General features: G+C 36.2%; 1 protein-coding gene across 3 annotated transcripts in view; it reads left to right on the top strand.

Annotated features, from left to right (window-relative positions):
* Window positions 1–16,148, top strand: part of LOC149807082 (nuclear pore complex protein Nup155-like) — a 149,411-nt gene that overhangs the window by 28,579 nt on the left and 104,684 nt on the right. For all 3 annotated transcript variants that reach the window (XM_089961670.1, XM_089961656.1, XM_089961662.1), the window contains exons 11-13: window positions 908–1,005; window positions 6,287–6,439; window positions 14,653–14,753. In XM_089961670.1, coding sequence (XP_089817796.1) covers window positions 908–1,005; window positions 6,287–6,439; window positions 14,653–14,753 — 352 coding nt within the window. The remainder of the gene's footprint in view (window positions 1–907; window positions 1,006–6,286; window positions 6,440–14,652; window positions 14,754–16,148) is intronic.

Here is a 16,148-nt window from a genome sequence, read left to right as displayed (position 1 = left end):
TGGCTGCTATGGTGGCCATACTGGGCATCTGATCAATACAATTTTCATTTTGGACCAAGAGACATCATATGAAGTCTTTTAGTGAAAATCCCATGTTGCTATGACCATCCATTCAGGGGGAGTAGTGATAACAAGATTTTCAAGGTGGCCTTGGTGATGTCCATAATGGATGTTCAAGCAGCACCATTTTCATTCAGGAACAACTTGACCATGTGCTGAATGTTTGTGTCAAGTTTTAAGATTACCAAGTCCTAATTTCAGTAATTCTTCTTTTTGACAACTTCTTATCAGTTCAAAGATACTATTTTCTTGACTTTAATACACATTCATATAGGGGTTAAAATTCACCAGCCTTACTTGAAATGGCAAATGAAATGTTCTGGTCGTCATGTGAATTTTCCAGTTAGGTGAGTGGTGATTCATTACTGACCAGTGTTTTTTACCGGAATAGTGTGTTTTCCATTTGTTTAGATTAAGTTTATAGGATCATTTTGCTCTCACTCTTTAGTACTAAGAAACACTTAAAGGGAGAGCAGCAGTCTGGTTTCAGTTTTGTAATCACTTACAAGTTACAAATATTGTTAAAGGATCACATTATTAGTCTGGAAAACAACTGTTCACATATTGAATTTAGACTGTAAACATTGACAGCTTTTATATTTATGTCGAATTAGAGTTTATTCTGGAGTATAAAAATTGTGGTACTTGTCTGAATGGTTGAGTGAATTTTTAGAGATTTTGCAATCCTTTCATTACCACTGAAATCATTATTTGTCTAGTTTATATTTTAAGTGCAAATTTATAAGCCTGTATTTGTAATATTTCATTCTAACAATGATTAAGTGAAGGTGTAGTGAAAGATTTTGTTAATATGCTTGGAAGAAATTGCATGTCACTTTTCTTTCAGAACCATTGACAGATCCCATTTTAAACCCATTGTACAAATAAGTGCCTTGACTAACAGGGAATCTGCCAACATACATCTTGTAGCTGTCACTCAGACTGGTAAGTTTGACTTAAATTATTGAATTCATTTATTAGCTCACCTGTTGGCATGGCAATGTTGTGGTATGGTCCTACATCCAGCATGCTTTGTGCATCATCAGTTCGAATATCTCTGTCATGTATAGCCTATCTTTCATTGAGAAATGGTGTTACACACAAAAACAACAACAACAATATTACTTGATTACATTGCATTAGGATATCTTTCTCAGCTACCTCTGAATCCAGCCCTCCTAGAAAGATGACATTTGTCTTTCTGTCTATAGATTATGTAGAAAGAGGGAAGAAGAGAGAACGCAGACCCAGTCTGAATAACATGTCATAAGCCCATATGCAGTGCCTATCTTCTTTTTCTTTGCATGCCATGTTAATCTACAAAATTGCCTTTTTCTCTTGTCAGAGATGCATTCTGGCATCCTGAGCTGTTTTTCCATATTAGAGTGATAATACTCTCATGACACAATATATTTAACGATGTGTAAGGTGTCATGTGAAATTTGAGTTATGGAATTTTCAGGGTTGACCTTCTAATTTACCCTTCCTCTTGAGTGATATCATTTGCTAGTAGCCAGTCTTATTGCATTAGAATGTTGTCACTACCATATCCTTAATAAAAACCACTATTGATCTTTACTGATTAATCCTGTTGTGATTAGGATGTTGGTATATATTCATCTAGTTATGGATGGGGATCAAATGGGAATCCCACCTTCCCTATGATTCTTCTTAATCTTTATGCAGACCTGTATACACCTAAGTATTCTTCATATTTTGTACTGATGAAACCCAAAATATACTTGCCTCCAATTGTTTAGGCAAGACTATGGAAAATGGCCAAACAAACATTATGTCTTAATGTTTTGTTCCGCTTGTGAAATTTCTTTTCACTAAAAAGTTTTACTTGATCAGTGTATCAGAGAGGTGTTTATTCATTGGTTCCCATGCAAATTAGTAAACTGTCTGCAAGCATCAAAGGGAGCAATTGGCAGCTGTTTTTGAAAACAGCAGACCAGCATCATGTGAAAAGAAAATTGAAAGAAGTCGAAAATTGGAGTGCTAGCCAGAAGTTCATGAAGATTTATAAAACAATCTAACAAGGAATTCATTATGCTTCCTGTGGTGTGTGTGAATTGGATTTTTCTGTCACACATGGTAGTAAAAGCGATATGGAAAGAGATGTGGAGTGCAAATCTCACAAGAAATGGGCTGGAATAAAAGACACAAATAAGTCTCTGTCCTCATTCTTTAAAGCACAGTGTCCAACAGTAGGGAAATGCACATTATCCATGCTGAAGTGATGATAAGTCAGCTTTTGGCTAAGTTAAACTTGCCGTTGAAATCAGCTGATTCATTAAACCAGGATTTAGAGTGATACTGGCTTTAGGAAAAAGTGTTTCGTTTCTTTTAAAAAAATCCCCAGATAATTCAAATTTTGTCATTGTCATGAAAGACAATAAACATATTTCATTGTGACGGGGTGTTGTACAAATAGAACTAACTACAACACTCGCTGGTCGTGGGTTTATTAACCAACAGGAAACATACGGAATAAAAACCTAAAACAATGACTACTTAATATACAGTACTCAAACAGAACAGAACAAATACTTAAATATAAAATATACAAACAAGACAACCAGATTCACAACCCTCACGCCAATATTTCAATATATCAGCTCGATAACATATAAATGATAACCTTACCAGACACAAAAACCCGAAATCTAAAAATGTTACAATTCTCTTGACTTATGACCATCACTATAGGTCTATGTAAAAGCAGAATGAGTAAGGTATTTTTCATCTGGACCCCAGAGAAAAAGTTCTAATGGCTTTTGTTAGGTGCCATTGGATCGATGTTAGTGTGCACTGTGACTGATTACTCACTCATTCATTCACGATAAACATGCACCTGAGTCACATCTGGATGAAGTTTTTTATATTTGAACTGTTATCTTTATAGCTATACTACTGACAGCTGTTGAAAACTACGGACATACTACTTTTGGATTACTGATGGAGAAGGCGAAGGATAAACAGGTCTGCATATGGGATGTTTAGACAGTCATTTCGGGAAGTAAATTGGCCTTCCCATTTAGGGACTCCAGTACTTTTGTTCCTGGTTGTGGGTCTACACTATCTGTTTGTGTAGGATCAAGGAAAAAGGAGAGGTTGCTGGTCTTCTTCCCCAAGATGCTCAGAGGGTCGAGAAGCATTATCATCCTCCATGTTGAGTTACATGAAGAGGAAACTTCTGTCCACAGGTCTCCTTTTTGACAAAGAGCTGTGTGGTTGGATAGGCCTGCTTCTCATTTGAGTGCATGACAAGTATGTCCTGTAGATCTTGGTGGACTTTCACAGAGAAACAGACTGAGATGATGTTTCCTCCTCCCTTCAAGTCCCCTGCCTCCAACCCATTATCTCAGGCAGCAGAAGAGGAATAGATCTGGTCTTTCAGTAAGGTGGTAAACCCAGGTTTTGTATACCAAGCTCTCTGGATCAGAGGTCAAGAAAGTTCTCCAGGAAGTATGTTTATCCTAATCACCTCTTGGGGCCTTCAGCAAATTTCTTTAGAGGGATGCAGCCTTAGTCCACATGTAGTTGCACAAACGTGTTAGAAAGTCCATTGAGAAGCTTGTGTTCCCCTCCCACTTCCCAAAGCAAGAAAAATATTCTGGCAGACGGTCCTCACATAATCATCTCAGCATGTACCAGTCCATAGCAGAGTCCCTGTTCAGGCTGTGTAAGAGACTTTTGGTGGACTTGTTCCGAGAAGGCTGAACAACAAGCACCCATTTTATATCCTCCCAGTACCAGATTAGGGCTTTGGCAGTGAATCCATTCATGGTGAGTTGAGACTGTCTGATAGCTGATGCCTTTCCATTCCTTCAGAATGATTCTGCAAGTGCTCCAGAGTCAGCAAATTCAGATAGTCCATCTGTGGCTCCAGTGATCATGGTTCAGCGATTGACTCAGCCTGTTGGTAGACCAGCCCAGGTTGTTAAATCAGATGAGGGACCTGCAGCCATAGCATATGGGGTCTCCTTGACACTAGACCACACATTCTCCACCTTCTCACTTATCGTAAGTGATTAATCTGCTAGAACATATTCAAGCAAACTTGCGAACAGCATCATTTGGAATAAGAGACGGACCATGTCCATAGTCTGTGATGTAAATTAGAATCTTCCATGATTGTTGCAGTAGGAAGCATGTCAGTCCTAGCTTTCTGTACCTAAGTGCAGTGGCAAAGTTCCTTCTTTTTGTGTTTGGTCTCTTCTGTCAGGGATGAAGGCTAGCCCAGTCTAACATGCTTAAATTCTTCAAGGGTCTGGAGATTGGATCCAATCTTCATCTTTGCGACTTTGTGTCATGTATTTTGAAAGGCAGAGATTTGAGTCATGCTCACTAATGCCTAGATGGAAACTATTGTGTTTTGTGGGCTTGGTCAGATCTGCATTATAAACTTTTGTGTAAAGCTTCTTTCAAGAATTTTACCCCTAAAACTGTTTTCCTGCTTTCTTCAGAATTTTAGAGGAGTAGGAGTCGGCCTCATGCTTTGTCTGTAGTAAAGGATTGTTTAGGGGTTCAGCAGTCATTATGATTTCTTTCCTTTGTTGACCTGGGTTCCTAGTTAAGAACCAGCTGCCTTCAGTAGCTCCACTTCCTATTGAGATTCTCAGTCTCAGTTATATCAGCACTGAGGATGATAAAAAGAGATTTCAATGCCTGTTTATAGCTTCACTGTTTTATATGGCCTTTCGTAATGGACAAGGGTTCTTTTGATCTTTGGCATCAAGGTGGATTGTCTTTACTATCAAGAGAACTTAGGAGTCTCACACTGAAAGAGACCCTTTCATTATGAGAATTAAAGACCATGAAGTTAGGGCTGTTATTACTTTGTGAGTCAACCGCTCTGGTGGCCTAGTGTTTATAGTGTCCGCCTCGGATGTGGGAGGTCGTGGGTTCCATCCCCGGCCGAGTCATACCAAAGACTTACAAAAATGGCGCTTAGCATTAAGAGGTTAGTGTTAGGACTGGTTGGCCTGGTGTCATGATAATGTGACTGGGTGGGACATCATGCTACATGTCTGCGGCATGATGCCCCAGTGCTTGACATCACTGTAAACTGCCACACTGCAGACATCTTAGCGATATGACTGATTTTAAAAAAAAAAAGCTATGTTTAAAAATCCAAATCACATACACACACACACACTTTGTGAATTGGTCAGACTCATTCATCATTGGAGGATTCTCCCCGTTCTACCTTTGGCTTTTAGCACCTCAGAGCAAGGGTGTGTTAATCTTGGGCCAAAGTGGTGGACACTCCCTACTATAATGATGAGTACATTCATTTTTGTAAAAGTTTTGTTAGGCCATCTGCCTCCCTCCAAAATAGAAAATTATGTAAGGCAATAGTGATATATATCACTGCTATTAAAATGTTATTTTGGGGTGGGGGTGGGGGCTGCCTGACACTATTGTGAGATTTCCTATTCCTTTCATGCTCTGATGTCCCACAAGTAGTCTAGGTCCAAGAAAAACAGGATGGCTAACATGTCTGGTGACATGGGATTCAGACTGGGTCTGTGTTCTTTCTAAAACATTCTATGAGGTATGATTTTCAGTCATATAAGCAACCCTTCAAAGTGATTTAGTTTGTATGAAAAGATGTGTCTAATAATTACTTATAAATATATTAGGCATATAACTTTCATATATTCATCATATATTCATTAAAGAATGACCATAATCTAGGTTAAAATTCTAATTATGGATTAACTTGATCATTGGTCCATTTTAGTTTTGTGTTTTGGCTTAACACAGATTTGTAATTTGTACATGTTTTTTATTCCACTTTTGATTTTGGCAAGCTTTTTATTTTGGTGTCATAGTGACCTACTTTTCCATGCTTCTATGATTAAATATCTGTTAAATTTGACTAAGTTTTTATGACACTTGTATGTAAAGTCATGAAATTTGGAGGGTACAACTTGCTACAGGTGGAAGTAGGTTACAGTGAGCAACTTTTCTTTGTATCATGTCATAGTGGAGTAGGCAGTAAGTAACATTCAGTGAAATTCTTGATTCTGCTTTAAAAAGAGTATTAACATAACTTATAAAGATGACTGGTCATTGCTATCATCATTATGGACCATCTTACCCTAAGCATCATTTAGATGATTCCTAAGTATTCACAAAGTGTCAATGTTATCAAATGAATATCTTCAGCAAAAGAAACCTATGTATTGAAGTAATGCTATTACTTAATTTTTAGGTGTGAGGTTGTATTTTGCTACCTGTCCCTTTGGAAGTGCCAGAAGTTGTCCTAATTTACTAACCCTTGTTCATGTACGACTACCCCCAGGGTTTGTGACCTCTTCATTGCCACAGAGGCCGAACAATGTCCACATGGCCTACCACAAGAAAGGTGAGGAAAATGATTGTTGTATCATTAGTATTGGCAGATAGGGAGGTGTAAGTGCTGTTACGATTATGGTTTTAAACTAAGTAATAGAAAATATCAAGAACCAACAAGTTTTGTCAAATTCAACAAATAATTTATTTCCCTAGAATAAAGAGTGAAATTTAAAAAGAACTTTGAGTATTGTGAATTAAATCCCATATAGTTCTACAAATTCTATCTCAAGTCCAGATATAGTCTCAGAGGTACTAATGTGCCAGTGGCCAGGAATGTGGTGACATGTTTACATTCTTTTCATGTTTCACAATGATATAATCCAAAATATCCTTGTCATTATAATTCCAGATTAATGTTTTAGTTTAGTAATATTATTGAGCACTTTGTAATCCCACTGAATACAAATTTGAATAAATAAATCCACCCACGTTGAAAACAGAACACAACAATAAGACTGCTTCTGTGTTAAGGCATGAATGAGTAATTTTTGATGTAAAAAATATTGATATAAAAACGAATCTGGCAGCCCTTATGATTTTGCTGTAAGTCTTATAGAAATGACCCAAAAAATAAGGATTTAAGAAATAAAAGCACAAATTACCGAAATACAATTGCTTGTGGTAAAATCCAGATATTGGCTTGTCAGTGATTGGTTGGGATCTGGGTTTCATATTAGATTCATGGAAGTTGGTTGGGGAACCAGACTAACTTTACAGGAATGCCTCAGATGATTTAAACTGCACACTTTTTCTGATGCAATATGTCTGAATGATCAAGCTGTTACTTCTTTTTTTAAATTGCGTCCAACAAGCAACAAGTAAGGATGAAAGTGACAGAACATCTATTAGAAAGTTTTAACACAACAGAAGTATAAAGGGGAATATTTAAATCATTGGGGAAAATAGGAGGAAGGGAAACAATTACGTTTAGTGGACATCATGGCAGAAAAGATCATTGCTGTGGCCACAACATACACTTTTGTAAAGGATTAAATCAAGTTGAGAGATAGCAAGAAGCCAGTGAGCTACATAGGGTTTGGAACTGCAGTTTGTGAAACTACTGGAGATAATTATGGTTCAAGTAAACATTACACAGTTTTTAGTTGAACGCAATGTCGCTGCATAGGCTTGAATTACACTTCTTCACTTTTGAATACATTTTTTCCAACATGACAGTAACAGTGCATGATATATTTTTTTACACCTTACTGAAAACTGGTCCAACTTATGGAAGAAAATTGACTACCTTACTGAGAAGGTCTTATTAGGCTTGGCAGCTCTGTAAAAGTCTATGACACAATAACAGAGCCAGGATGTAGGTTAGTCTCCTAAAATATTCAAAGTTGTCAGCATGTTTAGGAATTTCCAAGTGAAAAACTAATATCCTACATTCAGATAGAAGAAAACATGTTTGCCTCCATTAATAATGATCTGAATGTTTGATCTATAATCGTAGAGAAATATTAGCTATGTAATACATACATGCCAACCATTAAGCTTTTGGCTTAAGCATTTCACTTTTTTTCACCGACTTATGTCTTAAGTTTGCTTTTAGAGGGATTTTCCAGTACATTAAAAAATAAAATAAAAATAATACAATAAAAAGTTGTGTTTGTTATTTATGTATCATCTTTTTAATTCCACTCTTCATAAAACTTTTAGAATATTCTATGAAAATGGAGGTTATATCATCCTGTCCATTTGGACATGTGTGCATGAGTAATGATGAGAAACTTCTGCACCATTTGAGATGGAGACTTAAAATTTTGAGATATGATTGGCAGTGAGCTCTTATGATCCCTTGCATGCAAAGCCAGGTACTTGAGGAGACTTCATTTAGTAGGGTGGTGGTAGTGATAACTGAAAAACGAGAGGATATTACTAATAACCATTTCGATGCATACCTCAAGTTGTCACTACAGTTTAGCAGTGGATATAGTGATAACCTGCATCTGTCCATCTGCCCATCCATTACAAGATCTCCTAAACTGCTAGATAGAACTTATAGCTTTTTTAAGTTATCTTGTCTTTTGGATAACCATCTGCAATAGCTGGTCATTCTTGGCTCCCACACTTGGGTCCCTGTGACTCAAATGTCATGCACACAAATTTCAGTTACAGTGTCCCCCACTTATATTGTCCCACACAACATTGGCCACCCTCCTCTACACAGCCAGTTTCCTCAGCAATGATGAGTTTTTGTCCAAAAGTACCCCTTGTTGGTTGCCACCCTTCTGATCCATCATGTGGCCAGCATTTAGGCCCCTCACAAGTGGCCACTGTTATCTGTGTCAGAACCAAACTTTAATTCATATGGTAAGGTAATAATCCAATTACTGATGTTAATTTACAACGTCATGTTTTCATTACTGAAAGAAATGTTGGCTAAAGTATATAACATGTATAGTAAGGTTAACATTATTTATTTTACAATAGGATGTGAATTGCTGGATTTTACAAGTAAAAGAATTGTGATAATTCACTGTAGTGAATTATAAGAAATACTTTCACTGCCATGTTAATAACAAGATAATTGTGAAATATGAGGTTATACTTAAATGCATTATGTGGCTAAGTGGTTACAATGGCCATTTCTTGTTACACACAACTAAAGATCAAATCCAACAATGCATTATTTTTTTTTTAATGTGCTATGTTACTTTGAAATGAGAAGGAGCGTTATGTAACTGTTTACATTCTCTGTGTGAATAATCACAAAATACAGCATAACATAAACAGTAAATCACAGACATAATAATGCTGGATCCAATAAGAAATATGCTACTTCAGTCTGTTATACAGTTCATCATGTTAGCCAATATGTTTGAGCATAAAATAGAAAGAAAATTTGCTTGCTGTGAGTGAGTAATGAATTATTTTCACCCACTTGATGACATATAGCTGTTACTCACTCGTTTCAAGCAAGTATCCTCTATATCATTATCTACAAACATTGACAGGAATTGGGTTCAACAATGTTGTGATAGAGTTTTGGGCTTCACACAGTGGGATTGGGATATGTAATAAAAAACATGGTGATTTGTGATGGCAAACTATTAATAGGGATCAAATCAGCACATACTGCCCTTTCCTATTTTCAATTTTAATCCCTGCTGGATGTGGAGACACCCTGTTCAAGAAGTGAGTCTTCCTCCACACCCCACCCCTCCATGGTGCCATTACTGTCCTTCCTTTGGCTTTAAGGTAGGATGGACATTACAGGCTGTGGACCTGTTTTTCTTCTGCCTTCCTGAGGAAGACAAAGTAGTGGAGGTTCCAGTCTCATTCCAAGAGGGATGATAAATCTCTAATTTGCCAAGAAAGTCCACTAGTAGGGTCAGTCTTGTCACCCTCCATGAGGGGCTTCAGAATAAAGATAACCACATTTCTATGTCATCCTGTCAGTAGAGGGATTCTAGGAGAAACAATCCTGTCTTACTTCAGGAGAGTGTTAATGACCATGATGTTTCCATAATTGTGGACTAGAATAAGTTCATTGACAACCCAGTGGTGACAGTTTCTCACACTCCATTGGGGGCCCCAGTCTCCTCCAATCTGTTGGACTGCATAGTGGATGAGGAAGTCTGGATGTTTTCTAAGTAAAGTTTACCAGGTCCTTTGGCTGGACTTGTATTTTATGCTTTCAGTCACTAATGAGAGAAAGTTTCTATAGCACCAGTCCAGAATGCCATAAGGCCCAACAACTGAGCAGCCTCCATCAAATTTTAGGATGTGTACCTTCACTTCCCTATCCTCCTCCATCCTGAAAATACCTCCTTTGTTGTCTCATCTAGGAGATATTTAGATTTCAAACTCTTCTACAGTGGTGGGGGTAGTTGCAGTACTCTTGAGGTTTTTAGGGAACCCCATCCTGTACTATTTTGATGGCTGGTTGATGCACAACATCCTCAGAGGTTTTCTTCTGAAGGAGTGACAATTGTGTTTCAGAGACTGGTATCTCACTTATTAATGCCTAGATGTGTGTATTCTTTGTTCATTGTTAAAATACCATATGATCTGTTGCGTGAAGTGTCCTTTGAGAATCTTTCCTGATTTCCTTAGCTTCAGTAAGAAAAAAAGTGAGGTACATGCCTTGTGAATAGAAAAGGGTTGCTCATGGTCCAGCATTATTTATGATTCTCTTTCTTATCTTTGCCAACCTGGGATTTTGGCTAAGAATTGGCACCCATCAGTAGTTCTGGTCCATATTGAGATCCCCAATCTCAATTGCTTTTCTGCTAATGATGATCAAGATTATCTCCTTTACCCAGTTACCTTAAAGCTCTATTTGGCTTCATCTAAAAGGAAAAGGAGGGGTTTTGAAGAATCTCTTCCTACCTATTAAGGTTTCCTCTGATATTTTGGCAACCATACTTTTCAATTGATTATCCTCACTACGAGGAGAGCCTACCAGTCCTTGCCTGAGAGTGACATTTCTTTCATGAGAATTAAAGCCCATGAAGTTAGGACTGTCGCTACATCTTGTGTCTGTCTGAATAACACAGTACAGATGTTTTATAAATGGAACTGTTATTACACATGGTTATTTTTTATGCTTTACTTAACCCATTTTATCCTGTTTACCAATTTCAACTGCAGTGCCTGATTCCTGAGAAGCAATTCTAAATACATTGTGGTCAAACGGAGCATCATATAGCAGCAGCTGCTGAAATTGTGACTACCTTCACCATGCTTACTAAAAATGTTGTAACAATGTTATTTCTTTTATAAAGTATATAAAACTATATATCTCGGAAAAGGTAATAAAATTTGCAACACAATGATATATGTTTTGTTATCATTTACCAATGTACATGCACACAACTGTATTTTGAAATATGACTTGAAAGAGAAAAAAACATTAAAAAACTTACCAAGATGTTCAGTGAATCTTTTGTCCATGAAAATTAATGAAATGCTCCTAATATTATGCGAATAAAATAAAGATAATTCAATTTCTAGTATTTTGTTCCAAATTTGAAGTTTCTAGCACTGTTAGTTCAAAAGTTATAATAATTTTAGTAAAATTGGACAACATTTCACAAGGAACAATTTGTTTATTTCACATTCTGGAACATGTACTTCAGCATGCAGTTTCTCATGAAAACTTGTCACAAATTAATCCTAGAAATCTTTCAACGTAACGATTTGTATCATCAACAAGTTTTTTTCCAGATTAAATCATCCCATAGTAACTCAAAATAATGTTTTGCATCGGCTTCTCCTGGGTGTTGCTCCTTCTATCAATTTAAATCTTGGCTGCAACTGAAGTGAAAAATCATCCCGGACCCATTTTTCTTGAAAGCTTTCACAGTCAGCTTCATTCTCTGAATCGCTGTTGAAAAGTGCATGAAGCCATGCATCATCTCTTTCATCAGCTTTATTAAATTCTAACCCATCATTTAAGTCAATATTATCATTGGAATCATCCAAATCGTCAACTTCAATGTCGCTACCCTCGCCATCAACATTCATGTTTACATCAGAGTTGTCGTCCATCATTGTATCGATCGATTTTCACGTCAACAATTTCTTTTCCAACCGCGTTTTTTTATATAAATTTCACTGCGCATGCATGCTTTAACCATTTCCTGTGTAGGTGAAGAAGTACACATATATGTGATGTATAACACGTGTTTCTAGAGATGCTACACACATATGTAGTAGAGTAAGACTGTAGTCGTATTCAGGATAAAATGGGATACTACGACTGCAGGCATATTCAGGATAGAATGAGGTATTACGACCTCAGTCGTATTCAGGATAAAATGGGTTAAATGTGTCTTTTTGTTTACCCATAAGCCTTTGAAATATTAATTGAAAGTAGGGGATTTGTCTAGAGTGTGTCTTATGTTTGCAATATCAGGTAAGATTCAATTCTCATGGTCAAGGTCAAATGTTGTTTAATTTTATCTATGTATATATATATATATATATATATATATATATATATATATATATATATATATATACACACACAGTGTGCGACCCCGCTATAGCACGCTCCGTTATAACACTGTTGTGGTGTGGCTCCCGAAATATCTTGTACTTGTATTTTTCCTGTACACTTAAAAAACTTTCTTAAAAGTACGTAAAAAGCTTATTATCATTTTGGTAAAGAGATCACATATGAATAATACAAGACAATCGTGGCTTCTAATTTTGTTAATGTATTTTGCTTGTACACGAAAAAGTTTTTTCTTCTTAAATGTATGAAAAATAGCATGTAAGAACTTTTTTTATTTTTTATTGGTGAAATATTTGGCTGTTTAAACTTGCATAGACAGCCATTGGTTTGGAGTGGAGAAATTCAGAGGCCCCATGAAAGGAAGCCACAAACTGGATATAAAATTCACTGGAATTTATCTATTGTTACAAAAACAAATTCTTTGTCCATAATGACAAACCATCTAAACAGTGCATTGTTATATCATAATCCGCTTATCTTGACATTTAGCGAGAGTACTGTATGTTGTGAGATATCTGGAGATAACTGGACGAAGCATTATCTCGTAATCTATCTTTTGTCTGTAATTAATATATTTACATAGACTGACATTTGTATGTGATGGTAAGTAAAATTCCTCTTCTTTTCAACTCAGAAATAAATCCTTCAGAACACTCACATTTTCCGTAATAATCCCTGTCATCAGACCAGAACACCTGCATCACTATTGTCCATTGACCCGTTGTTAAATTTCCGATGCATGTGTGGAAGGCAGCATCACGCTGCTATCACAGATGTAAAAAATAAAAATAAAAATCTTGTTTTTTGGTTTATTCAATAGGCAGGGAGGAACAGTAACTAAAATAGACCAAACGACGACAAATTCCTTTTTAAAAATGTACCCAGATAAATTAGTTTGCTAAAATTTCAAAGGAAACAGATTACCTTTTAAGCATCGATTGTTATGAAAACATACTCAGCAAATGGAAAAAAATCAGTTTCAATTATGCAATACAGTTATTTGATGTTGCCGCCACAATAAGAAATAGGCATTTGTTTGGTTCTCTAAAGCTGTCCTTAAGTGGTGACTTCAATAACTCATGCACCCTTCACCCTTCATCAAAGAAAGCCAATTACAGTCTTCAATAAAAACAAAGAACTTTTCTTCAAAGGAAGTCAATAATAAACTTTGATAAAAGTAATGAAATCTGATGGAATTTTGCATCTTCCAATGTGACTGGAACACGTTAACTGTGTCATGAAAGTTTTCTTTTTGCAGAGACCAACGGTGGCTTAAAACACAAACTAACTTTTACCGACTTGGAACGTACTGAAAAGTAAATGTGCTTCATCATTCGTTACATGATTGTGCTGTTTTTCCACTGAATTCAGACAAATATGACCGTGACAAAATTATTGAATATTTTAAATCTGTGTATGTGCATATTTTTGATGGAATCACTTGTATTGTGGATTCAATGTATATGATGAGATTCGCTGGTGAATACATGGTGTTGATACTCTATTCATGCTATACATTAGACATATTTATATAAACAGTATTCATGTATATGCACCAATTCGTGGTTCACTAAAAAAAGTAAAGTATTATATATGCCTTCTCTGTTTTCACTACAGGTGTATTTCTCATTTAGTATGCATCAATTTAAGATGGTAACTGTGCAGTTGAAGCATGTATTTTACTACCTGCAATTTTTTGGGGGTACATGCATCATTTTCTTCAGCTAACTGACCTGGTTGCTTATAACATGACTCGGTCTAGAACACGATTGGGTTCTATGGCTTCCAATTACCGTATTATAGCGGGGTCCTACTATCCTACTATGTATATGTATGTGTGTGTGTGTGTGTGTCTATATATATATATATATATATATATATATATATATATATATATATATATATATATATATATATATATGAATTACATGGAACTTGCATATGTACAGTTATGCAAAAAGGTTGTCTTACAAATGAGATTATTTTGTCACCATTAAGGTAATATATTATTACCGACTGTGTGTAATACATCAGGGTATGTTACAGTTATTCAGGGTGAAGGTAATATGTTAACATTAATGATTGTGTGTAATCTATCAGAAGAGGTATGCTACGTAAAATGTAAATGCTTGTTTCATCTGCCATTATATTTTCCAATTTCAACCACCTTTACTTGTTTAATGTTGCACTAATGAGTCAAATTCATACTGTAATTAATATACTTAATCCATAATTATTATAATACATATTTCCAGGTACATTACTCCTGGTGGCATCACAAGGAGAGAACAGTAACGTACTGTGGACCATTAGCAATGACTCCTTCCCCTTCCAGACACATCTGATGGAATCACAGGTGCATCTCATTCATATTTGTAACAGCAAAGGGCTGTATTTAGTACTAATGTTGCATATTGTTGTGACTGGTTGTAATGAATGACACATGCAGTTTATAAACATTAAACATGGCAGATGAAAGCTGATAACAGTATGGTCAACATGAATTTCAGATTGTATCCTTCATTGGTTGAGACATGGCTTGCCTGCAGAAAATGTACTTGTAGTTGGTATTTTTTAGTGCTGGTTCATAATTAATTTTGTTTGTAGTCTCAAAACCATATATAAAAGCTTCTATAACTAAATTATTCGCTTTGGCAAACTGTTCTCTGAATTTAATTTATTCCTGTCATTTTAGGAGAAAAGGTGGGGATTATCTTATTCTGTCACCTGGATGTGTGTGTGTGTATGTACAATTACTGGACATGATAAGACAAATTTATACATGCACTTGACAGAGGCCTGAAAGTCCATCCTTAACCCATAAGAACTTGGCTGTTTGGTCATGATCTGGAAAAGTATTGAGATACTCCCTCTGTAACCATGTAAACCAGGGGTGTCAGTGACATGGTCCAGATATGGCTCACCCGGCTCAATATTCCAGCCTGCAGACCAGGTCTCTTGTTAGTGTCAAATTTGATTGCTTTTCATAGTTTAGGACATGTATGGCCCAAGTGAAGTAATTTTATATCAGATCAGGCCCTCCATAGCAAATGATTTTGACAACCCAGATGTATACAGTTACTGAGAATGACAACAAAATCTTTATATGCAAACAACATTGACCCTGGTGATCTAGCCCCTGAGTCATAACTATGAAACTTTTGAGATCCCACCATAGAAACATATATGCACTTACTTACTGGGCATGAGTAATATGCAACTAAAATGGATCCTTTTTACCCCCTGGGATTAGACCATAGGGTCACAGATTTTGGGGGTTTGGGGGGTTAACGTTGGAAAGCGCATATAAATGTTTCTCTTTCAAATATTTTCCCTGATCACATCAGTGTTAGGTATATCAGCTTAACACCTCGCAAATCAAGCCCAGCAAAAATGATGAAAATTCATCTTTTCTGTCTAGCCCCATTTCCTCCCCTTGCCACCATCAGGTGTTGCTTGTTTTTAAGCTTCTCTTTCATACAACATCAGAAGAGACACATCCCATCAATCCAAAACCAAAATTTGTGTTAAAATCAAATCATCCATGCATGATTTTGGAATTATTTGGATTTAATATTCATTCCTAAAGTCAAATTTTGAATTTTGTGAATATTTTGTGAAATTTGTTCATTTTCTTTGCAATTTGTATACCACATGGTACAGCATGCTACTGTAGATGCATGCTGTTATTCACGGTTTTATTTAGACTGCCTATTACTTGCTCATTCATGTAGTAATGGTTGTTGTTTTA

Source organism: Sinohyriopsis cumingii, chromosome 1, assembly GCF_028554795.1.
Source record: "Sinohyriopsis cumingii isolate HCF-2022 chromosome 1, ASM2855479v2, whole genome shotgun sequence".
Taxonomy (NCBI): domain Eukaryota; kingdom Metazoa; phylum Mollusca; class Bivalvia; order Unionida; family Unionidae; genus Sinohyriopsis; species Sinohyriopsis cumingii.
Note: the sequence above shows the minus strand (reverse complement) of the source record. Positions and strands in the feature narration are given on the sequence as shown.